Below are 23,898 nucleotides of genomic sequence, written 5' to 3' on the forward strand. Positions count from 1 at the left end.
ATTCCTTTCTCCAGTGGACCATGTTTTGTCAGAACTCTCCACAATGACTGGTCCATCTTGGGTGGCCCTACATGACCCGCCTCATAATTTCATTGAGTTAGACAAAGCTGTGGTCCATGTGATCAGTTTGGTTAGTTTTCTGTTATTGCGATTTTCATTCTGTCTGCCCTCTGATGCAGAAGGATAAGAGGCTTATGGAAGACTTCTGATGGGAGAGACTGTTTGAGGGGGAAACTCTTCTGGTCTTGTTCTAATGGGTGGGGCCATGCGCTTTAATCCAACTTTCTGTTGATGGGCGAGGTTGTGTTCCCTCCTTGTTGTTTGATCTGAGACCAAGTTATGGTGGACGCAATGACGATAATGGCGACCTCCTTCAAAAGGTCCCGTGCACGCACTGCTGCACTGTGTCCCCGACCCTGCAACAGGCCACCACAGACCCATGCCTCCACTGGGGACTCCTGGACACTCACAGGCAAGTCTGAGTCAGTCTCTTGTGGGGTCACTGCTCCTTTCTCCTGGGTCCTGATGCACACAAGGTTCTGTTTGTGCCCTCCAAGAGTCTATTTCCCCAGTCCTGCGTAAGTTCTGGCAGCTTTCTGGTGGGTTAATGGTGAACTCCTCCAAGAAGGTTTATCCTATACCCAGGTCTGCTGCACCTAGAGCCCTTGTCCCTGCAGCAGGCCCCCTGCTGACCTGTACCTTTGCAGGAGACACTCAAACACAGTTCTGGCTCAGTATCTGGGGGGTCTCTGGGTCCTGGTGCACACAAGATTTGTTTGAGCCCTCTTAGCATCTCTTAGCATCTAAACTTGATTTCGCCCCTCCTACCATCTTGCTGGGACTCCTCCTTTGCCCTTGGACGTGGGGTAACTTTTATTGGTTAGATCCAACATTCCCCAGTTGATGGTTGTTCAGCAGAGAGCTGCAGTTTTGGAGTTCTTGCAGGAGAAGATGAGTGCACATCCTTCTACTCTGCCATCTGCACTAACATTCTTCAAATGTGACTCTTGGAATTTCAGCTTTTGATTTATTTAAAACTTAATCCAATCAGAATTATCATAAAAAGAAAGTAAACAAGCAAACAAAAACACACTTGTTGCAATGTCTCAGACTCCTGGATTATCTCATTTGTCCTGGATTTGAGTTACCTCAGATTGGGGTTCTCCTAATTACCAGCTTTAACTTTTTTCCTAATTGGAACTATAATAAGAAGGATTGTTTTCCTACTTATTTTAAATCACTTGTGTAGTATTCTCAGGAGAGTCCATCTTCCTATTCTAGCTAGGCTTAGGAAGATACACCAGTGCACCCAAAGGGGCAGGGTAGAAGGAAGAGCTCCGTAGGGAGAGTCAATCGCTTTATCACTGACTGATGAAGGAAATATAGTTTAGGTGGAAGACTCAGGGTAGAAACATAGCAGAAGAGCAAAGGAAGCTAGGCTCAGTAGCTCTATGTGGTTGACCACATTAGGGTAGGGAAAGATAGAGTCTTCACCCATGTTTATTCCAAGTTTGGAACCCAACAGCAGCAAGGTCAGTAAATTAACTAATTTAGGGGAGTTGGGAGATATCTAGGGAAAGAAAAACACTTACACAGGACAATAGGCAGCTCTAGTGTGCATGTAGAAACTGTGAGTAACTATTGGTAAGGCTGGGCAAGGAGGAATCAGGAACTTCTCCTGCATTGCAGGCAGATTCTCTACCGTTTGAACTACCAGGGAAGATGTGTTATAAGCAAGTTAGTACAAAGCATACATGTTTCAGTTGCTAAATTTCCCAAGAAATAAGAGGGATACAAGTGGGGCCAAAGCTTATCAGATGGCTTTAAAACAACAAATGAGCATTGTGATTGATTTCTGAAATGTTTCAGGAATCAAGTGAGATTTCCAGTTTGTTGTGAGGCATTAATATTGACAATTGTACTAGACTTTACTGAGATTTGGATAAAGATAGAGAAGTGTTCATTGGGAGAACTCTTAAGTTTTCTTTTTGATTTCCATGTGTCTTATCTTTCTTCTACTTAGCCACGTCTTTTCAGTAGAATGAGGAATTAGTTCTGCTCAGAGGCTCTTTCTGGAATGAGTAGACTGGTTCAGTTTGTAGGACCCTGTCTTAAAGGCCATAGTAACAATATGTAGGGATGACTACTGAGGACATCAAGTCTTATGGGAAAGATCAGATATATATACGAAAAATCAGGAACACTTGAAAAAATTTAAAAGGAAAAGATACAGAAACATATAAATATTACAGGAAGTAGAGTGATTTCTATTACACGTGGAATTATCTTGTTAAATTTAGAAAAGACACATATATTGGGCTGGCCAAAAAGTTCATTTGGGTTTTTCTCATAACATCTTCTGGAAAAATCTGAATGAATTTTTTGGTCAACCCGATAGAATTTGGCTAGTTTAAAGAGAAGGTAGAGCTTGTACAGAACAAGAGGACATTTCACGCAGGGGAGATTTCTTTCAGGAATTCTCAGAGACCAGAAACTGACATGTTTGGATTAACAGCAGGTTTAATAAATTGGATTGGAAATGAACAATTTTTCATAGCAACAGTAGACAAGATGGCTTTGTTTTCTGCTAAAATAACAAAAATGCCATTTCAGTGCAATACTAGAGAAAGATGATGCAGTTGGGAGTTTTATGGGGCTTAATCACATAATTGGGCATCCTGATGCCTCAGACAGTAAAGAATCTGCCTGTAACACAGACACCTGGGTTCAATCCTTGGTAGGGAAGATCTCCTGGAGAAGGAAATGACTCCAGTATTCTTGCCTGGAGAATTCCATGGAGAGAGGAACCTGGCAGGCTACAGTCCAAGAGATCACAAAGAGTCAGACATGTCTGAGCAGTTAACATGTTCACTTTCAGTCACATAATCGATGAACAAATACATCCATAGATAATATAAATAAGAGAATATTAATAAAGTACCCTTTCCTAATGTACCATGAGATTATTAATCAATGACAGACAAAAGTGAAGCTTATTTTTTTTCTTTTGCAGTGATTATAAAAATGTTATCCTAGGTGATCTGAGATTTTTTTCTTTTTAAAGAAAAAACAATTTAGAGGAAGAAAATGGTGAGAATGTATAGGTATGGAAGGGGAGTCACATGAATAAACTGATGCTATAGCAAGGTCAGTCTTGAGGGAATAGAAGCTTGTATGAAAACAGTAAGACTGGAAGTAGAAACCTTTGGTAACCTATTACAATAGTGTAGGCATTATTACTAAGCATCAAATTAGGGGTAAGATAAAAGAAATAAAATGTATTGGTAATACAACAGAAAAAAGTTAAGCAAACTTCATTGATTAATTAAGTTTGAGACATAAGAAGGCAATAGATGCAAAAAATGTGTGAAGTCGCTATCTAGAAGAACCAAGAAATAAGAAAGTCAGCAAGGGAAACTGGTTGAGTGCTGGGTATAAGTATGGTATATTAATTTACTAAAGTTTTTATAACAAAGTATCAGACTAAGTGACTTGAACAACAAGAATTTATTTTCTCACAGTCCTGAAATCTAGAATTCTGACATCAAGATTTTGGCAGAGTTGATTCTTTTCAAGTCCTTTCATCTTGGCTTGTAGGTGACTGCCTCTTCCTTGACTTTTCTCAGGTTGAAGACCAGTAAGATAAGTTTTAACAAGCCCTCCAAGTGATCCTGATGCCTGATAAATTTTGAGAATCATTAACCCAATCTATTGGCTGTGCTTTCTGATTGAATTTTTTCCACATTCCAATTTTAGTTGTAAGCATCTATGGAATATGGAATATTCCTTCTTCTTCTACACTCCCAAGACAGGGATTTATCCAGATGCTGGCATTTTGTAAGTGTACTTACTCTATGATGAGTAGTAGACATTGCCTAGAAAGTGTGAGTGCAGTAGGATTTGAAAACCTCATTTCTCACCTGGAGATGGAGAAAGCCAATCAAACCACTGCTCACGAGTTTATCTTCTCTGCTTTCCCTTATTCCTGGAGAGATTCTGTCATCTGTTTTGTTCTACTGCTCTTCATTTATGCATTCATTGTTGTTGGAAATGTGGTCATCATCACAGTGGTCCAGCTGAATATTCATCTCCACACTCCCATGTACTTCTTTATCAGTGCCCTTTCTTTCCTGGAGATCTGGTATACCACAGCTACAATACCAAAGATGCTCTCTTGCCTGCTTTGTGAGAAGAGCATTTCCTTAAACGGCTGTCTTCTGCAGATGTATTTCTTCCATTCCACAGGTATCAGTGAGGTTTGTCTCTTGACAGCTATGGCCTTTGACCGCTACCTGGCCATCTGCAGCCCTCTTCATTACACTACTATCATGACCCCAAAGCTATGTGCCTGGCTGACTTTAGGTTGCTGTGTTTGTGGTTTTGTCACACCCCTTCCTGAGATTGCCTGGATCTCCACACTGCCCTTTTGTGGCTCTAATCACCTGGAGCATATCTTCTGTGACTTCCTCCCAGTACTGCGCCTGGCCTGCACAGACACACAAGCCATCCTCATGATTCAGGTAGTGGATGTTGTCCATGCAGTGGAGATCATTACAGCTGTGATGCTCATCTTCATGTCCTACGTTGGTATCGTGGCTGTAATTCTACGTATTCGTTCCACTGAGGGCCGTCGCAAGGCCTTTTCCACATGCGTCTCCCACCTCACTGTATTTCTGCTCTTCTTTGGCAGTGTGGCTCTCATGTACCTACGCTTCTCTGCCACCTACTCCTTATTCTGGGATACAGCCATTGCTCTGGCCTTTGCAGTTGTATCCCCATTTTTCAACCCCATTATCTATAGCTTGAGGAATAAAGAGATAAAGGAAGCCATAAAAAAGCACATCAGTCAAGTGAGCATCTTTTTTTCATAAGACCAGGGACCTCAAATAAGATCTAATGTTTGGGAGTCTATATAATTGTTAGAGTCTTTTTATCCTCAACTCTCTTTCATCTGTCTTTTTCTGTCAGTCTTTGGTTGAAATTGGTCTCCCAAAGTTCACCAATAAACAAAATTCACTAATAACTGAATTCAATAGGTTTTTTTTCAACCTTTATTCAATTTGACACATTTTGAATCAGACTTTGTTGATTAGGTTTTCCGCCACTCAATTTCTCCAAGATAAATTTAACTTGTGGAAATAATTGGGGTAAAAATTTAATTTTAATAGAGTCAAGACATATCATTATAAGATATGGTTACTGAGCAACCATCTTCATAAGACTAAGTTCTCTCTACGGTATTTACAATGAATATACTTGAAGAATAATCCTAATTTCTAATCGAGTGTTCATGTGTTGATAAATAGCATACTAGATGTTTTTCAGTAGGTTCAATTATGAATGCCTTGTATGATTTTTATCTTGGCAGTACTACACAATATTAATTCCATGTCTGGGTCAATAACAGGGACTAAGGCCTGCATCCAATTATAATGAGCCTATGTGCCCAGTTAGTGGAAGTTGATTTATTGAACACCAAATTAACTTCATTAATATTGATGACCACTAGAAATGAAGAGAATGGACAGGCCTCTTTTAAATTGACATAGAGAGAAGCCTCGCAAAGGAGTTGGTTGCAGTTCTGTGGTAGTTAAGGACCATGGCAAAGAGTCTCAGGACAAGAAGTTCACTGAAGAAAATTTTAAATGCAATAAATGAACAAACAAAAACCTTGACTCTAAGAAAAGTAAAGTAATATAAGTAACCTATTAATTAGCTAATCAATATTTTTTCATGATACATTGAAAAATGTAATCCTTGGTTTCACTGTAATAACATGTAAAGTACTTATCAATGAAGCAGGAATATCAATAAATATCTATTTAGTGAATAAACCAGTATCAGCATGCTGCATTCAGATTGTTCCAGCCAATTGATCTACCACATTGGACAACAGGGCTTCCTTTTTGACCTCTTCTCCCTTGGGTTTCAGGATGTTAGACTCCATTTTTTTAAAATCTTACTTTATTTGAGGGCTCTTTCTCTTGTGAATCCTTGTCTTTATACATGCTTCATAAAGGGTGATTTTCTCCAGGGCCCACACCTCAGTGGTGATGCAATAACAAAGCTGATGACTATGCAAATGTCAGTAAATTTTCACTTTTCCGTAGCCCACCTACAGGAATCCTAAGGTGGTCAACCTTACTTCCCCGCTAATATGCCACAGCCATGCCCTCATCCTCACCCCTAAATCTTATGATACTCAAGAATCAGACACAAAGACAAAAGTTAAGGGAAAGGTCTGATGAGAAGAGGCTAATGCTATCTAAAAGAGCTCAGATAGAAAGAACATGAGAGAAAAGTCACAGTTTGTGGCTGGAGAGGTCTTGGTAAAGGGAAGTCAATCAGAAAATACACTTGTCATAAGAAAACAAGGGAAAAGAGAAGAAAGGGGAATCAAGAAGTGTTCCTGGGTTTAAAGTGTGTCTTTAATGTTCTATTTTTGTTTTTCATAAAACATGAGGAATGAAATTACAGATTGACTAATTATTTAACTATAATTTTCTAAGTGTAATTATTGTTCCAGAATTGATATACAAAAATTCCAGAATATGAAAGGGTTATGCAGTTTTCTTACCTGTTTTCCCCTTTTTTAAGATTTTGTATTATATAATCTATTTCTCAATTAAAGTTCAATTAACAATCCAGTTTAGAAGAATACAGAGAATTTTATTTGAGCCAAACTGAGCAATATAACCAGGGAGACAGACTCTCAGAAAGCTCTGAGAACTGTTCCACCTGTTAGAGGTCAGAAGCACAGTCAGATACATCTTTAAGACAAAGGATCATGCATCAAATGACATACTGATGTATTACATAAAATTCAACAAAGATACATAGTCCAGGTAAGCATTTACAAACCAAGCATCAAGTCATTATGACTCTTCACAGAGTTGGGAAATAACAGTATTTATTTTAAAAGGAGTTACATTGCTAGGGGCAGAAGAAAGGAAAAGAAGTGATCTTTACCGCCCAGCAGACACTCCCATCCTTGCGAAGTTCTTTTTGATGTGTAATGCAGGTGCACACTGCACATTAGGGAGACACAAACGGACACACAGAGAGAATTTTATGCTGAAATTTTCTTGTCATGCCTTAAAATATAAACTTTATGTCTTGCCTTAAAATATAAACTTTGCTTATCACTTTCCTGAAAAAGAAAATGAAAATGTTTGTCACGAAGTTGTGTCTGACGACTCTTTGCCACCCCGTGGACTGTAGCCTGTCAGGCTCCTCTGTCCACAGAATTCTCCAGGCAATCATACTGGAGTGTTTCCATTTTATACTCTAGGGGATCTTTCCGACCCAGGGATTGAACCCGAGTCTCCCGTACTTCGGGCAGATCTACCATCTACTACTTTCCTAGTCCCTCAAAATTTATGCTTGTCATTTATCTTTATCAATATCACATATTTATCATTATAATTTATAAATTATCTATAAATTATATTATGACTATTATTGTATCATTATCATTTATCACTTATAATGCCATTTATAAATGACATTTATATATGTTATATAAATGACACTTATGCCCTTGTCATTTATCATTGTCTCTAAAAAATTTATATAGCTAAAACTTCCACACTTTCTCACCTTCAGTCTGCTCGTACAACTGAGACTATATTATTTCTTAAAACTTAGATATCATTGCTTTACCACTCTACTTAAAAACCTTCTAAGATTAAACACACCCTCACTCCAAATTGCAAATGTAATTTTACCAGCTAAACTGTGTATGTGTGCACGCTATTCCAGTGTGTTGAATAAAAACAATTTCAAATTGAGAGAAAAGCTAAAGGAAAAGAAACAGCATACAGCAGGGTCTGATGGTCAAAATAAGGATATCATTCAGAGGGGAGATCACTGTGCTGACCTGCTGGTGGAATTTCTTACATGATTTTTTTTTTTTTTAATTCACATTACTGAAGATTGAGCAGTGAGTTCTCTTACACTGTGTTCCACCTCACCAACCTATCTATTGTCTGATATTTGGGGAAGATTATATTAAATAAGGGCTTTCCAGGTGGTGCTAGTGATAAAGAATCTGCCTGCCAATGTAGGAGACCCCAGTTTGAGTCCTAGGATGGGAGGATCCCCTGGAAAAGGGATAGGCTACCCACTCCTGTTTTCATGGGCTTCCCTGGTGGCTCAGATGGTAAAGAATCCACCTGCAATGCAGGAGACCTGGGTTTGATCCCTGGGTTGGGAAGATCCCCTGGAGGAGGACATGGCAACCCACTCCAGTATTCTTGCTTAGAGCATCCGCATGGCTTAGGAGCCTGGCAGGCTATAGTCCATGGGGTCACACAGAGTCAGACTTGACTGAGCAAATAAGAACAGCACAGCACAACTTTGGAGAATCTGAGGTAACAAAAGTTAAAGTGAATATTGTTCACTGCAAAGAGGTCTTTCTTTCTTTTTTTCTTTTCTTTTTTTTTTGAATGACAATATTTAATATTTTAAATTTGGGAGACAAACATTGGAGGCTTCTTAAAATGAGAACTCACTCTGGAGAAACAAAAATAAAGTCTTAAAAATAAAATAATGATGACCTCTACTCCATAGGAAAACATTTTTTACATAAAAATTAGTGTATTTTTCCTTGCTGTTAAATGGGTTGAGAAAATTGAACTCTAAAATTCCACAGTAAGCATGTGAATTTTAGTGTTGCAAATTGGGGACACTTTAGAATTTGGGGATATTTGTTGGAGTTTCTTAGTCCAGGAAATGAAGATCTGATAACTGCAAAGAGACTCAGGAAAGCTGGACAGTGCTGATTAAATGAGTGTGAGAAGTACAGTTCTGCCCAGAGCTGATAACCAAGATCAAATACAACAGTTCTCAAAAGTACTCCCACCCTGTAAAACTGAGTATAAGACTTCTCTTTAATGAAGCTGTCTGTAATGAACTTAGTTTTCCCTGTAATCTCTCAGCACTCATTTATATAAAGGGCTACATGCATTTTAAAGATTGAACATGATTCTTAACCTGTACAATGTCTCTCATACATTCTTTACCTGAGTGTCCTGTACTCAGGACCTCTATGTCATCAGTGCCAATAACCATTCTTGGGAACATGTAATGGTGGCAAGAAGGTCAGAGGCCCAAGTATTAAGCTACCAGGGTTCAAGATTTTCTCATCATGCCCTTCCATCAATCCAAAGGAAACATCCTGACACTTGGACTAATACATTCCCTAAGATTTGTGTTCATGCCGTTAGCACCCAAATTTGATTTTTATATAATGAAACTATATGAAAAAGTAAAGTTAATAGTATACTTTCAAGAAGAGAATTTAAAGCTCTCTCAGTTTCTTTGGGTGAGATGATCCAGGGTGAAGGGAAACTAGAAATGTAGAACCTTGGTCTACCTTAGTAGACCATGAATACTATATTATTCAAGTTGGATCTACAGGGAAATGATGTTTGACATGGATAGACCCACTGTTTTTTAGGAGGATCTGAAGCCATCCTGATCTTTTTTTTTTGATATGTTTACTTCACTTCTTAAAAGTTGTATAAAAGAACTATGTGTTTGGAGGATTTCTGCTTTCTTTTCTCTTCATTAAAAATAATACATACAATAAATAGTATGACTTTATCCCAAAGTTTATAATTTTGTTCCATTTTTAGATATTTTATGACTTCATTAATTTGTCAAATGTTGTTCAGTTGCTCAGTCGTTTCTGACTCTTTGAGATCCCATGTACTGCAACACACCAGGCCTCCCTGTCCTTCACTATATCCCAGAGTTTGCTCAAACTCATGTCCATTGAATCAATGATGCCATCCAACCATCTCATCCTCTGTTGACCCCTTCTCCTCTTACCCTCAATCTTTCCCAGCACCAAGATCTCTTCCAATGAGTCGGCTCTTCGCATCAGGTGACCAGAGTATTGGAGCTTTAGCTTCAGAATCAGTCCTTCCAATGAATATTCAGGGTTGATTTCCTCTGCATTGACTGGTTTGATCTCCTTGCAGCCCAAGGGACTCTCAGGAGTCTTCTCCAGGACCATATTTTGAAAACATCAATTTTTCAACACTCAGCCTTCATTATGGTCCAACTCTCACATCCATACACGGCTATTGGAAAATCAAGCAAACAAACAAGCATAGCTTTGACTATACAGACCTTTGTCGACAAAGTGATGGGGTATCCTAATTTCTGTTTCACAAAATGCAAATAAGCAAGCATATATCTTACTTCCTTTGGGTTTTTAAAAATCCAATTTAGCCTTATCCATAATCATTTAAATAAAAGGAACAATCTGTGAGACCAGGAATAAAATTTTCTCCCTATTTTAACAAAGTCTCTACAGCAAGAATTAGGATGTCTTGTTGCTTAAAGACTGTTTAACTTGTTGTCAAAAATCTGCAGCTGAGTTTTAATGGAGTTGGTGATTTGTATTTCTGAGAGACAGGTTGGAACAAGAACCTCTGTATGCCTTGAGTTCTTGTAATTCTGTACAGAGTATGAAGAATGGGCAACCCAGAATTCCTTCCTGATTTATAATTCTCAGAAGCAAAATTTAAAGCTAATTGAAGAAACAAAACATAATCTTAACATGGCCCTATATTACATCTATAAGTTTTTTTTCTAAGTTTTCATCTAAGAAATTTGCTTCCATTTTTTTTTTTTTTTTAATAAAGTCCTGTTGAAGAACTTTGAGAGCCATAGTCCCCTCAAAGCGCTGAATCACCCAGCATCTGTGCAAGTTAGCAGCTGCCTCAGCTCAATCTGTCTCCTGAAGATAGGGTAGATTGTAGTTGGCGGGATTCTGGCCCAAGCAACAGGCTATTTTTTTTTCTTTGTCTTGCCACATGTGTAACGTTTCTCTCATCTCTATCTAAATTAGACTAAACGATTACATGTGAATTGTTTCTCTTTCTTTCTCTCTCGCTCTTTTGGATAAATTTTATTTTGGCGGGTTCTTGACCTTTAGGAAAAGCATAACACTTTCCAAAGGAAACCGTGAGTACATCTTTATTGGACAATTTGTCACCAATATAATTAGGAAAGCTGTCTCCTTTGAACTTTCTGTGCTATCTTTGACAGGATCAGCAAGAATTATTTCTTGATTCTTAAGAAGTAAAGAAGCTTAGTTTTAATTCTCTTTTTTATGAATGTATCACTTTAAACTGGCCTTGAGCTTGTGACTATACAGCACAAAATCCAGCAATGACCTGTTTATACAGGTTTACACAGAGAACAACCTGATAACTTGGAGCAAAATAACACACAATAAATGTTTGAGTCTCCATAGAAGGATTTATTTCTGTAACCAAACTAGTAAAGGCCATCCACAGAATAACAATTATGTATAGAAGGAGACTAAAGTCTAAAGCTTATATTGAATGTTTTCACAGAGGTAAACTAAGAAAAACTGTGCTTATATCCAGATAAATAAAGATGTATCCTATGGAGATTTTGCTGGATGTTGTCACAAATAAATTGGATCCCACTATTATTGGAAAATAATGCATGATTTTATTTGATAATACAATGTTTTATATTGCAAAAGTCAATTACCAAGATGCTAATATTTTTAAATTTGTGGTAATTAGATTGTAAATGTGATAAATTTTTGATTAGTAATGTTTATGAATAAAGAAAATAAAAAAGTAAATAGTATATTAGTTATATTTTTACATACTTTTTTTGGACTCTGGAGTATATAATTTGTCAAAATTAATTGCAAGCCATTTTTGTTTATTCACTAAATTAGGTTTGTCATGATCAGTATATGTTAACACCTTTTAAGCTTTTGAAAGCAGTAAAATCATATTCCTTTTTATGCATCTGAAAATGTGATTTTGCTAATTTAAAGTTGTTTTCTTTAACAACTAACAATTAGTCTAACAATGCATGTTATAGAAATTTATTGTTAATTAAATTTATTAATATGGGCAGATGTTTATGTGAAAAGTTGGAAAAGTATTCTGAATGACCAAGAATTATTAGCCTAAGTTGTAGCTGTACATGGTTAAAATTATATAAATATATTACAGCCTTTCTAAAAAGAGAATTTTATGGGTATAAAGATATCTGAACATAAATCCAACATGAGTAAATGCCTTGAGACATTTAAAAAGATAGAATATTAGAGAGAGAGAGAAAAAAACCCAGTATACTAGAGACTTGAAAAGCAGCAGTAAGAGAAGCTTTTTAACTTGCAGGCTATGGAGAGTGATGGGTCAAAGGAGCTGGAGACAGCAGAAGAGATCCAGGAGAGGCGCCAGAAGGTGCTGGCTCGCTACCAGAGGTTCAAGGAACGGGTTGCTGAGAGGGGTCAGAAGCTTGAAGATTCCTATCACTACCAGGTTTTCATACGAGATGCAGATGACCATGAGAAATGGATCACGGAGAAAATGAAGATTGCAAGTGATAAAAGCTATGAAGACCCAACGAACATACAGGTTCTTCAGTTTCACTGACTTCACTGGAGTAGACTCTAAAATCTCTAGGGAGGGAAACATTTTTATAATGTAGGTGTGCATCTGGTAAACTCTAGAGGGATGCTGTAATAGAAAGATTAGACTTTGGGAACTGTAATTCTGTCTCTAAATAGTCCATGTCTTCAACTCCTTAAGCCTCAATGTCTTATTTACACAGGGAACTCATTCTAGATAATACTTTATAAATGCAATATTGCTTTGAACCTAAAGCATGGGCAAAACACTGAGAATGCAAAGAATTTATGATGCAGTATGGAATTTCAATATTTGTGACATTAAGGATGGAATTGAAGTAAAGAGACATCAGTACTTCTGAACCAGCTTCTCTTTGCTCTCCTCAGAAAGATATGATTTAACCAGAGTTTTTCCCAGTTGGTTGTTCATGCCTCTTGTTAAGTCCAAACGAGAGGTCTCAGATAGAGAGGTTTGGTGGAAGCTCCCCCTACTACTTGTATTACAGAATAAGGCATAGTCAGGATCAGAAGAAAGGCTTGTATGCCTAAGATGCACAGAGGAAATCAGAAAGGAAGCACCTAGAACAAGAACAAAATGTAACCTACTAAATGGATGAACCTATATATGACAACAAGAGCATAATCTGGCATGCAAAAACTTCCCAATTAAAATAAAAGCCACTGTTGTCATGATCATTTTCCTCATTGTTCACTACTTTCAGTAGAATTTAGTTCCTTTTTTCTTAAAAGGAAAAATTCTGTGTTACATTATTTAATTTCCACAGAAGGCAATTAAGACTTTAATGTAATATTTATTGGAAATTTCCCAAAGGCAGTAAGGACTGAAAAAACCTTCTTCTGTGGTCCTGGACATTGGGTCTGGGATCTTTGAAAACCTATATGCGATGATTCTGCCACAACCACTTCTTTTAGGATAGGACTCCTCTAGCTATGATCATAGGCTATCATTTAATCTATGCTGGGAAACAGGTAGTTCTGCCTGCAAGAAAGAAGAGGAATAAAAGAACTCTTTTATGGTCCAGGAGACCAGGCTCCAATAAGTCATAAACTCTGATTTCTAATCTTCAGGGGAAATATCAGAAGCATGAATCCTTTGAAGCAGAGGTGCAAGCAAAATTATGGGTCCTTCCTGATCTGGAAAAAACCAGGGAACTCCGATTTCCTGAAGGGCATTTTGCCCATGAGGACACCAAGGTAAATATATGGTTGGGCTCTGTGAGAGATGCTTCTAATTGTTGATTATGTTATCAGAGTTTTCATTGATTACAACATGTGTAAACCTTGATATAACTGACTTGGAACCATGGTTCTGCCTCTTATATTTTACTTGGATTGTGGAAGGAAAAAATGATGGGATGTGCTAGTGTTCCTAGGAGTGGGGAGAAGAGCTATGGCACAAAGCTCTCATTGAATAGAGTCACCTTCCTCCTTGTGCCATCACAGGATGGGCTGGCTCAAGATCACACCCACTTCAACCCAGATGAATTGGCTTTCCCAAATGTCCTTTTGGACTAACTCTTCTAAGCTTGGAGTCCTTGGTGTTTAAACTCTTTAAACAAGGGATGCTCTGTCTTTGAATCTTCTCTGAAATCTTTCTCCCTTTGTCTATGATGCCTCTTTCTCTTCAGAGCTCACATGCTGTAACTACTATTGTAGTTCTCCAAATGCTTGAACCCTTAAGATTGAAGAGCACCACCACCATGGAATCCATTATTAATTTATCAGATTTTTTCTGAGTTAACTCATATATCCTCCTAAAATGTTTATGTTGATAGAGTCAGTTCAGGTTCTTTCTGTATTAAGTGAAATTCTTTTACTGTTTAACTGTTTCTAAAATTGTCAGAAGAAATGTGTGTTACATATTTATAAGCTGGGGCTGTTTTTCCATATTTAGCATATAAATTCTAGTTCCTTTTACTGTCAACAAAACATGATTAGACGATACAGACTTTAGCAAGAATAAACCTTATTAGAAAGAAGATTCTGTAACAAGAATAACTCAAAATTTGCCTGTTATTAAATAAAAATGATTTGGTCAAATTGCACAAAATCCAGTCCCTGGCATTAATTAAAGTAGTTGAGAAATGTCTGAAACATCTTCACATCTATCAGAATTACTGAGATTATAGTGACCCTGTAGCACGGCAGGATCCATAGATAAATGTGATCTATATGCTACATGTTACCTTAGAGCTATGAAGTAGTTGAAAAATACAAGATTCTTGAAGACATAACATAAATGATACCTTCAATTTTACAATATATGTAAAACCCGGTCTTCTAAGCTAATCTAGCATTAGAGCCCTCAACTATATAGTCTCAAGTTCTGTTATTGCTTTGGTGACCCTATTTCCTTTGTAAGTCAGAAAAACTTGTAGCTCTTAATCCATTCTGACAAACAGTCCTTGCCAAGTTTTTTCCATGCCTTTGGCAATACTTTGAACACCCTCTCCGTATCTTCTGCCTATCAAAAGTCTATCTAGCCCTCAAGGTCCAATTCAAATGAACGCCTTTTTTAAATGGATTTTTATTCCATTCTGTCTTATCGTTTGTAATCATTTCATCTTCTAAAATTCCCAAATGTTATTATTTCTTTTTCTTCATGGAAGATCATATGATTTAATGGCTATTCCCATACATGCCCTATCCTCTTTTAAATATTTTCAAGCAATTAATGCAAAAGTTAATGGGATGAGGGATTTTTATCCAGATCCCTCTCTGCACAGGTCTCTGAGTCTATACCTGCTGCTCCATAGCAGGTAACGTGCCTGAGTGGTTTTACTTCTCCCAAAGGGCCTTCTGGAGGAACTGAACCGCCTGTGGGACCTGCTGCTGGAGGCGACCCGGGAGAAGGGTGCCCTGCTGCTGGGGGCCCTGAAACTCCAACAGTACTTCCAGAAGTGTGATGACATCTTGGAGTGGATTGGAGACAAGGTATGGGAGCAAACAGCCTGTATATAGGACTTTCCATCCCTCTGGCCCAGACATCCCAGAGGGATTTAATGCGGACTTCCCTGGTGGCTCAGATGGCAAAAATCCACCTGCAATGTGGGAGACCAGGGTTCTATCCCTGGGTTGGGAAGATCCTCTGGAGAAGGGGATGGCTACCCACTCCAGTATTCTTGTCTGGAGAATTCCATGGACAGAGGAGCCTGGCAGGCTACAGTCCATGGGGTCACGAGAAGCAACATGCTACGCAACTGAGTGACTTTCACTTTCACTTTTTTGTAAAGAAGTCAGGGTATCTGTTCCTGGTCTTAGTTCCTTGGAAGAGAGAGGAATGTTAGCAAAGATTTAGAGGTATTCTGGAAGTAAGCAACATTATAGGAGGATAAATCTAAATGTATGAATCTGAATATGAAGAAGACAAGACATACAAAAAAATGTGTACTGAAAGATCATCTAGGATTGCCCCTCTTCTACCTTCCATGAACCTTCACTCCTTTTAGGTTTTCAATCCTACTCTGGTTCCAACTGAGAGAATTGTCTCTTAGTACCTATAACTAGAGAGGTTATCTTCTATTACTTGAAGAATAACCCTATGGTTAGGATTGAAAATTTACACAGGCAAGCATTCAGCACAATAATTTTGTAAATACTCAGTATGTTGAATTGAGCAAAACCAGAATGAATCTACTTTTCATGTCCCAAACCACAAAAATGTTCTTCCAGGGGCATTTTCTGACAATGTCTCTGGTCTTCCCAAAGAGTTACCCCAAAGACCACTGTCTCCTGAGTCACGGTGCCACATCAGGAAATATACCCTTGCTCTGACTCTTTCTTGAAGGGGTTCTCCCAGGTTCTACCGGTATCTCCTTCTGAGTTATCCTGGGAATGTAAATGTAAGCAAGGATTTTGGACATTTGACCTGTGGGAATCTCTAAATATTTGCTGGTGACCTAATAGACCTTTCTGTGTCTACAGGAGGCTCTGGTGACATCAGAGGAGCTGGGTGAGGACTGGGAGCGCACAGAGGTTCTGCATAAGAAGTTTGAAGAGTTCCAAGCAGATCTGGCAGTTCGAAAGGAGAGAGTGAACGAAGTGAACCGATATGCCAATGAGTGTGCAGAGGTGAGGTGGGGAATAACAGAGACAATCCAGGGAAAGGGTTCTGATCTTCAAGAAGATTGCCTGGCCATTTGTAGAAGGAACAAGAAAGATATGTAGGACATTGTGAGAACACGGAGGTACTCCTGTCCCTGGAGTAACATGCCCAGAGCAGCTTTCTCTCATTTCTGAACTTATCCCTTGCCAATCTACAGAAATAGAGGTGTGAGTGAGTGAGTGTACATGAGTTTATGTAAAGAAATTCAGTCCACAATGAGGTTACTCTTGCACTGTGCAGTACATTGATTTCTCATGTTTATGAAGCACCAAAGTGGCAAAGAATATAAAATAATGGTGGCTTCTCATAATATATATGATATCATTAAATAAATTTTTCTGTGCTTTGAGGGGGAAGGAAAAAGAGGCAGATTTACCTTCATTTACTTAAGAAAGTACTTAAATAAGCTTTTAATTTCTGAGCATACAAATACTCAGCCTGTAACTAAATACCCTTAACACATGTAAGAACCGGGAAGTCAGTCTGATTTTATGTGAAGGAATTGAACAGAAATTGCAATAGTTGGCTATCATGCTTTTCCATTTAAAGTTTTATTATTACTTCAGCTATATAATGGGAATGACATTTATGTGTAAATAGGATCAAGATTTCAGGATTAATGGTTACTAGAGTAGGGAAAATAAACTATTTCTCAATTTTTTCCAGGCCTCATTTCCAACAGTCTCTAAACTTCTTCCTCTAACATGACTGTATTTTTCTTATTGTGAAGATTTTTTTTTAGTTATCTGTTACTATCTACCAAACCACTACAAAACTTAAAACAGAAAACATCTTATTTTTTCTTGGTTAGGTGAGTCAGATTCACTGATTCAGCTGTTCAGCTGGGCCATTCTCCTGATTTCACCTGATATTCTTAAGTAACTGCAGTTACGCAGTGACTCAGTTGGTATACGGGATCTAAAACAACCTTCCTCCCATGTCTAAGGATTTGGCAAGGATAGTGCAGGCTTTCTCCATAAGCTCCCTCATCTTTCAGTAGATCATACTTTTTAATGTGTTCCAAGAAGGTAAGAACAGAAGCTGAAAAACCTCTTGAGGCCCAAGTACTGGGGCTTATAAAATATTATTTCTACTTGTAAAGAAGGAAGGAGAAGAAAATTCTGTCTGAAGAGGTTGCAAAATAGAAATGGAAATAGGAATAAACAGGGATGGGGGGATAGGGAGACCTGGTATATGGGAACTACTCAAAATTGCCAAGTATCAAAATGGGCTGATGCCGCTAGCTTTATCTGATAAACATAAATCTCATTGCTTCAGATAGTGTGCAAAACTGTATGAACTTTTCTGCAAAATTAAATTTATCTGCATATCTGTCTAGTTCTGGGAAGAGGGAAATAGCTCCAACTATATTCTCAAAGGTGTCAGGGCCCCAAAAGAGCCAAAATTCACAGTATTAGAGTTTTGAAAAATTAAGTCAGATTTCGCAAAAGGAATTTTCTCTTCCTTGGTTTCCAGGATCCTGAGGGAAGCTAGCAGCCATCAACATGATGGAGTTCTGAAAATAATGAGGTTGGGCAACCTATGTTAGTAGACTAGTCTTGAGCTGTGGGCAGAAGATGCAATATCTGGTGGTTTGATTTTCGAGATTTGATGTGGATCAAGTAAAAGGGACCAGGGCTAAGGTGAAGTGCAGTATCTGGCTAAATGGTTATCCTCTGCTCTGACAAAGTATGGACCAGTGTAAAATAAGAAGTGTTTAAATATTTTTTCTGCATTAGTCTAACACTGACTTACTCCCACAGGGAAGGCATCCTGAGCTGCCCTCGATTGAGTCAAAGCAGAACGAGGTGAATGCAGCCTGGCAGCGTCTCCATGATCTGGCTCTCCAACGACAGAAAATACTGTCCAGTGCTGCAGACCTCCAGAGATTCAGAAGGTAGGAATCTGGCCACTGAGTTGTAGGAAACTGCAATAGCACCAGGTTGGGTATTTGGGTTAGTCTCTGTTACTGTTAGAAATTAGTGGCCAATACCCTGAATCAAAGAAAAGCATGTGCTTGCCTTTAAGACAACAAGGGACAGAGTAGCTAAAATTGTGATCCAGTCAATAGCCAAGTATGTGTTAAATGGAGCTTAAAGTAATAAAATTAGCACTAGTGAATTACTGATGGAAGTTCTGCAGGGGCAAAAGCAGAAAGAGAATGCAGCGTGAGGTTGGGAAGGAGGACGTTTATGAAGAGCTAACACAGAAGTATATCTGGAGGCTCAGCTGACAGGATGCCCAGGTCCCTACATCTCAGTGGAAACCATTAAAGTAGGAACTCTTTTTAAAAATCTTGTGCATTTATTCTATTTTTGGCTGTACTGGGTCTTGGTTGCTGTGGGCGGGCTTTCTCTGAGGTGAGCCGGGGTTTACTCTTCAGTGTGGTGGGCAGGATTCTCATTGTGGCAGCTTCTCTTGTGAAGCACGGACTCTAGATGCATGGGTTTCATTAGTTGCGGTGCATGGGCCTAATTGTCTCTTTGCAAGTGGGATCTTCCCGGACCAGGGATTGAACCCATGTCCCCTGCATTGGCAGGTGAATTCTTAACCAATGGATCACCAGGGAAGCCCCCAAACAGGAATTCTTTACGCTATTTTTTGCTAGTGTGTGGGAAGATAGGATAGTTTCTGACAGGGTGAGTGAGGCTGGTCCTGCTGGGTGCTGTTTGCCCTGGAATGCCTGCCTTCTTCCTTTGCTGGAGTTCATGGGGATGTCTGGCAGGGATGTGACTGAAGCCATCCAGTGGATTAAGGAGAAAGAGGATCAAGTCACGTCTGAGGACTATGGCAAAGACCTTGTGAGCTCTGAGGCACTGTTTCACAGCCACAAGACACTTGAGAGGAACCTTGCAGTCATGAATGACAAGGTAAGCTGGTGGGAGGAAGAGCTAACATCCTTGAGTCAGAAGAGCCATCTGATGTTCATCTTGTCTCCATAAGTTAAGTGAAGTCGCTCAGTCATGTCCAGCTCTTTGCGATCCTATGGACTGTTGACTACCAGGCTCCTCTGTCCATGGGATTTTCCAGGCAAGAGTACTGGAGTGGGTTGCCATTGCCTTCTCCACTTGTCTCCATAGAACACAGTAAATTTGTTATTTCAATGAAGGAGAAATTTTGTGCCACCTGAATATACCTCTATATTCTAGTTTATAACTTGTATATGATTCTTGGATATCTAGTTATTTTATTTAAATTATTTTTATTTAAATGCACATATATATTATATATATATATGCTTATGCTTTTTGTAATATATTTCATAATTCAAAACCAAAATAGATAGCTTGATGAATGGTTTCCTACCTAACCATACCTTCTCCTGTTGGAGATGAACCTTGTTTCTTTTTGTCCTTTACTCAGTAGAAAAGGGGGAAAATTTCTTCTTCTCCTTTTATAACAAACATAGACGCTAAAACACTCTACTCAACCCGCCTTTGGGTTTTCTTCTGGAAGCTGAAAGACCTCGATTCCTGTACCTACGGTAGGCATAGTCACACAAGAACTTGGAGTAGGCCTATATTCTTGAATGCTTTCCATTCTTACTTCTTCCCCTCACAACTTTGACCATAACTTAAACTGATTACTCCTCAGCTTTTACAGTGGAGTCAACCCACAAGAAGATCCCTAGTTGCTATGCTTTAATCATAGTTCTATCCCTCTGTCCAGTTTCTGAAAAATATTTCACCAGTCTACTTCTTTTATTCTTCCTCATTTTTCTCCTTTGGTCTTTTTTTTTTTCTCTCTCCCTAATTATGAGTGATAAAATACCATGACTTAATGAGTAATGATAATGAAATCTCATCTTAGACAACACCTGATTATAATTCAGTATAGTGGAAGGACTAATGGTAACATGGAATTTTCCCTAGTAACCCTGCTCTTCAGGAATTGTGCTCACACTGGCCTGGCATTACTGAAATTTTCTTGGCCAAAATTTTCCTTAGCAGAAATATCTTTCTGATTCCTATGGTAATGTTTATGAAAACAGTATAGAGGGTAATGAAGGACAGATATACATCTAAATATTGCTTCTGATACTGATTCATTGAATGACCTTGGGTGGATAAAATACTTAGCCTCTAGTTTTCACATACAAGGGGAACAAGAATAGTTTCTGCCTCATAGTCTTTTAAAAGGAGACAGGTCTGTCTAGTCAAGGCTATGGTTTTTCCCGTTGTCATGTATGGATGTGAGAGTTGGACTGTGAAGAAAGCTGAGCGCCAAAAAATTGATGCTTTTGAACTGTGGTGTTGGAGAAGACTCTTGAGAGTCCCTTGGACTGCAAGGAGATCCAACCAGTCCATCCTAAAGGAGATCAGTCCTGGGTGTTCATTGGAAGGACTGATGCTGAAGCTGAAACTCCAGTCCTCTGACCACCTCATGTGAAGAGTTGACTCATTGGAAAATACCCTGATGCTGGGAGGGATTGAAGGCAGGAGGAGAAGGGGACGACAGAGGATAAAATGGCTGGATGGCATCACTGACTCGATGGACAAGTTTGGGTAAACTCGGAATTGGTGATGGACAGGGAGGCCTGGCGTGCTGCAGTTCATGGGGTTACAAAGAGTCGGATACGACTGAGCGACTGAACTGAACTGAACTGATAAAACAAGAAAATGAATGTGACATGCTTAGCACAATAAGAGACAAAAAGCAGTCAGTAAATTATTATTGTTAATATAGTTACATGAATATATTAATAAAGATATATCCATATAAATGCACTAATATGTCATTCTTACTCATATAATTATTATGTTACATCCATCCCATAAAACTTTGTCAGAAGGATCAGAATACTTGGATTTCCCACTAAGTTTCATTTTTCCTCTTTTTAAAATTATATAGTAAGTTTCGGATGTACAGCATTATCACTAGACATATGTATATACTATAAAGTCACTATCTAGCACCATACTTTTGACCCACCTTCACACACTAGGTTTCTTTTTCATCCCAAAGGTGAAGGAGTTATGTGCCAAAGCAGACAAGTTGAAGCTTTCCCATCCTTCAGATGCAGCTGAAATCCAGCAGATGAAAGAGGATCTGCTCTCCTGTTGGGAACATATTCGCAACTTGGCTACAAGCAGATATGAAAAGCTACAGGCTTCTTATGGGTGAGAAAGCCTTCTTTTCTATTATGTTAACTACCTCTACAGGGTCAAAGTGCAATGTTAAAACAGAAATAAAAGAGTAAAAGGAATAAAATAATGAATGACCCGGCCCTGCTCAGTAGAGGCAAAAGAAATTTTAAGTTTCCAGAAGTCCTTTGCAGGATGATATAATCCTCAGAATGACATCTCCTTTCACCTATATACCCTTTCTATCTTCCTCTGTTTGTATAGTTGTAAGAAGCTATGAAGTGGCCCATGAAGCTGAAAAAGTAATTGAAGAAACATATCAAAATCCTGGCCCTAGCTAAGGAATTGGAGTTAATTTCCAAGCTGAAGAATAGAAAATAAATCTAGAATTGTTTCCTGAACGTAGGTCAGCTTACATATAAAAAAAAAAAAAAAAAAAGACTTGAACATCACATCATTTCTGTACTTAATTTTTATGGTTAGTTGTTAAATCACCAGAAAATAGTATTTATCTTATTGATATGATTGAAAATGAAATGGTGAGGCTTTGGTTTTTTGAATAGGTAATTTTTTTGGTGGCTTTTGTTTTCACTGATATGGTGAAGAGTGAATTAAGATACATGAGGGCTCCTAATCCTAACTCTAGCTGCCCCTTGTCATAAGGTGCTTCCTGTTGTTTACGTTATGTGATTATTTATTGGCCTCATAGTACTTTAGTACTTTACTTCAAGTGTTTCTGGAGTGTTACCGTGTGATGTTGGAGATGTCATGCCCAAGTGCTTCATCACGCAGACACATTCACCCTAGGAATATACAATCTAGAGTGAAGGATTTATATATAGCCAGCATTGCTAAAGGAATAGGGAAGTATATCAGAGGAATGAAGGGCTAGGTTTAATGCCAAAAGCATGTTGTACATCTTAGCCCAACCCAACTCTGACTCTTTGTTCAATGTCCATTTACAATCTAGTTCCTCCTTTCTGTCCTTTCCTTTACCTTTTCCCCAGGTACCAGCGGTTCTTATCTGACTATGATGAGCTCTCAGGTTGGATGGAGGAAAAGACTGCTCTGATCAATGCTGATAAGCTGTCCACAGATGTGACTGGTGGGGAAGCCCTACTGGACAGGCATCAGCAGCATAAGGTAGAGAGGAAGGGCCTCCCCAGGAGGAGGAAGAGGGAGGTGACAGTGATGCCAGAACTTTTCTTGCTTCGTTTTAACACAGTTTTGTCTTGTGGTCACAGCATGAGATTGACTCTTATGATGACCGATTTCAATCTGCTAATGAGACTGGTCAAGCCCTGCTGGATGCCAATCATGAAGCATCTGGTGAAGTTCAGGAAAAGGTAATCCAGTTTAACAGAATTTGTGAAATTTTGATACATAGCCTTCACTTAATCTCTTACTAATTGACAATCTCTGAATGGAAAGAGAACAGAAGACATATAAATATCTTAACATAGATCCAGATTTCACATTGCTTCCTTCATATGTTGCTTTAGCTAGAGTGAGGCTTTTGAAATTCTCAGAACTTGACGTGTGCTTCCTCATCTCTGAGACGTTAGTCGGTCTAACTAATTTCATCACTTGAAAGTGAAAGCATTAGTTGCTCAGTCATGTCTAACTCTTTGTGACCCCATGGACAGTAGCCTGCCCTCTGTAGAGGGCAGAGGAGTAGGCTCCTCTGTCCATGTAATTCTTCAGGCAAGAATACTGTAGTAGGTAGCCATTCCCTTCTTCAGGAGAACTTCCTGACCCAGAGATTGAAACCAGGTCTCCTACAGTGCAGGCAGATTCTTTACCATTTGAGTCAAGAAAATTCCATGCCATCTTGCCTTGTCATACATGCACTGTTGTGTCCCTTTCTCATGCTAGTCTCTAGACTGAATTCTTTGAGGATTGCTCCTTATTCATCTTGGGGTTCCCTAAGGTATCTAGCGTGGTTCCTGGTACACGGTTCCTTTTCTTCTCTCCTCTATACAACCTCAAATCAAACTGATTTTCCTATATCTGTGTTTCTGAAATCTTCATTAAACAACAAGAAAGCTTTACACACTGCCATCATCATAATCTTCTAGATCCCAAGGGCTCACCTAAACCTGATCCCTGAGACATTTTGCTGTAGGCAAGAGTCATAGGAACTCCTGGGATGATAACTGAAATAAGATTTGCAGGTTCTCTGCATCTCATTAGCTTTCAAGCACAGCCACCAGCACTACATGATGAAGACTGAGATGACTGTATTTCAACTCATCAAGAACCTTATGGGAGAA

The 23,898-nt window shown here is 38.7% G+C and overlaps 2 protein-coding genes across 2 annotated transcripts in view; both read left to right on the plus strand.

Moving 5' to 3' along the window:
• Nucleotides 1-3,926: 3,926 nt before the first annotated feature.
• Nucleotides 3,927-4,871, plus strand: LOC133040077 (olfactory receptor 6K2). The gene has a single exon (XM_061119823.1). The coding sequence runs from the start codon at nt 3,927-3,929 to the stop codon at nt 4,869-4,871; it is 945 nt and encodes a 314-aa protein (XP_060975806.1).
• Nucleotides 4,872-10,883: 6,012 nt separating this feature from the next.
• The window catches only part of SPTA1 (spectrin alpha, erythrocytic 1), a 67,692-nt gene continuing 54,677 nt past the window's right edge, over nt 10,884-23,898 (plus strand). The window contains exons 1-10 of the mRNA XM_061119824.1: nt 10,884-10,977; nt 12,183-12,422; nt 13,505-13,630; nt 15,230-15,370; nt 16,361-16,507; nt 18,305-18,438; nt 19,267-19,411; nt 21,507-21,661; nt 22,633-22,768; nt 22,870-22,971. Coding sequence (XP_060975807.1) covers nt 12,186-12,422; nt 13,505-13,630; nt 15,230-15,370; nt 16,361-16,507; nt 18,305-18,438; nt 19,267-19,411; nt 21,507-21,661; nt 22,633-22,768; nt 22,870-22,971 — 1,323 coding nt within the window. The 5' untranslated portion in view covers nt 10,884-10,977; nt 12,183-12,185. The remainder of the gene's footprint in view (nt 10,978-12,182; nt 12,423-13,504; nt 13,631-15,229; nt 15,371-16,360; nt 16,508-18,304; nt 18,439-19,266; nt 19,412-21,506; nt 21,662-22,632; nt 22,769-22,869; nt 22,972-23,898) is intronic.

The sequence above is a fragment of the Dama dama genome, chromosome 20 (assembly GCF_033118175.1).
Source record: "Dama dama isolate Ldn47 chromosome 20, ASM3311817v1, whole genome shotgun sequence".
In the NCBI taxonomy this organism is placed as follows: Eukaryota; Metazoa; Chordata; class Mammalia; order Artiodactyla; family Cervidae; genus Dama; species Dama dama.

Coding starts and splice junctions, on each gene's coding strand:
- LOC133040077 (XM_061119823.1), top strand. CDS start 3,927: ATGGAGAAAGCCAATCAAACCACTGCTCACGAGTTTATCTTCTCTGCT.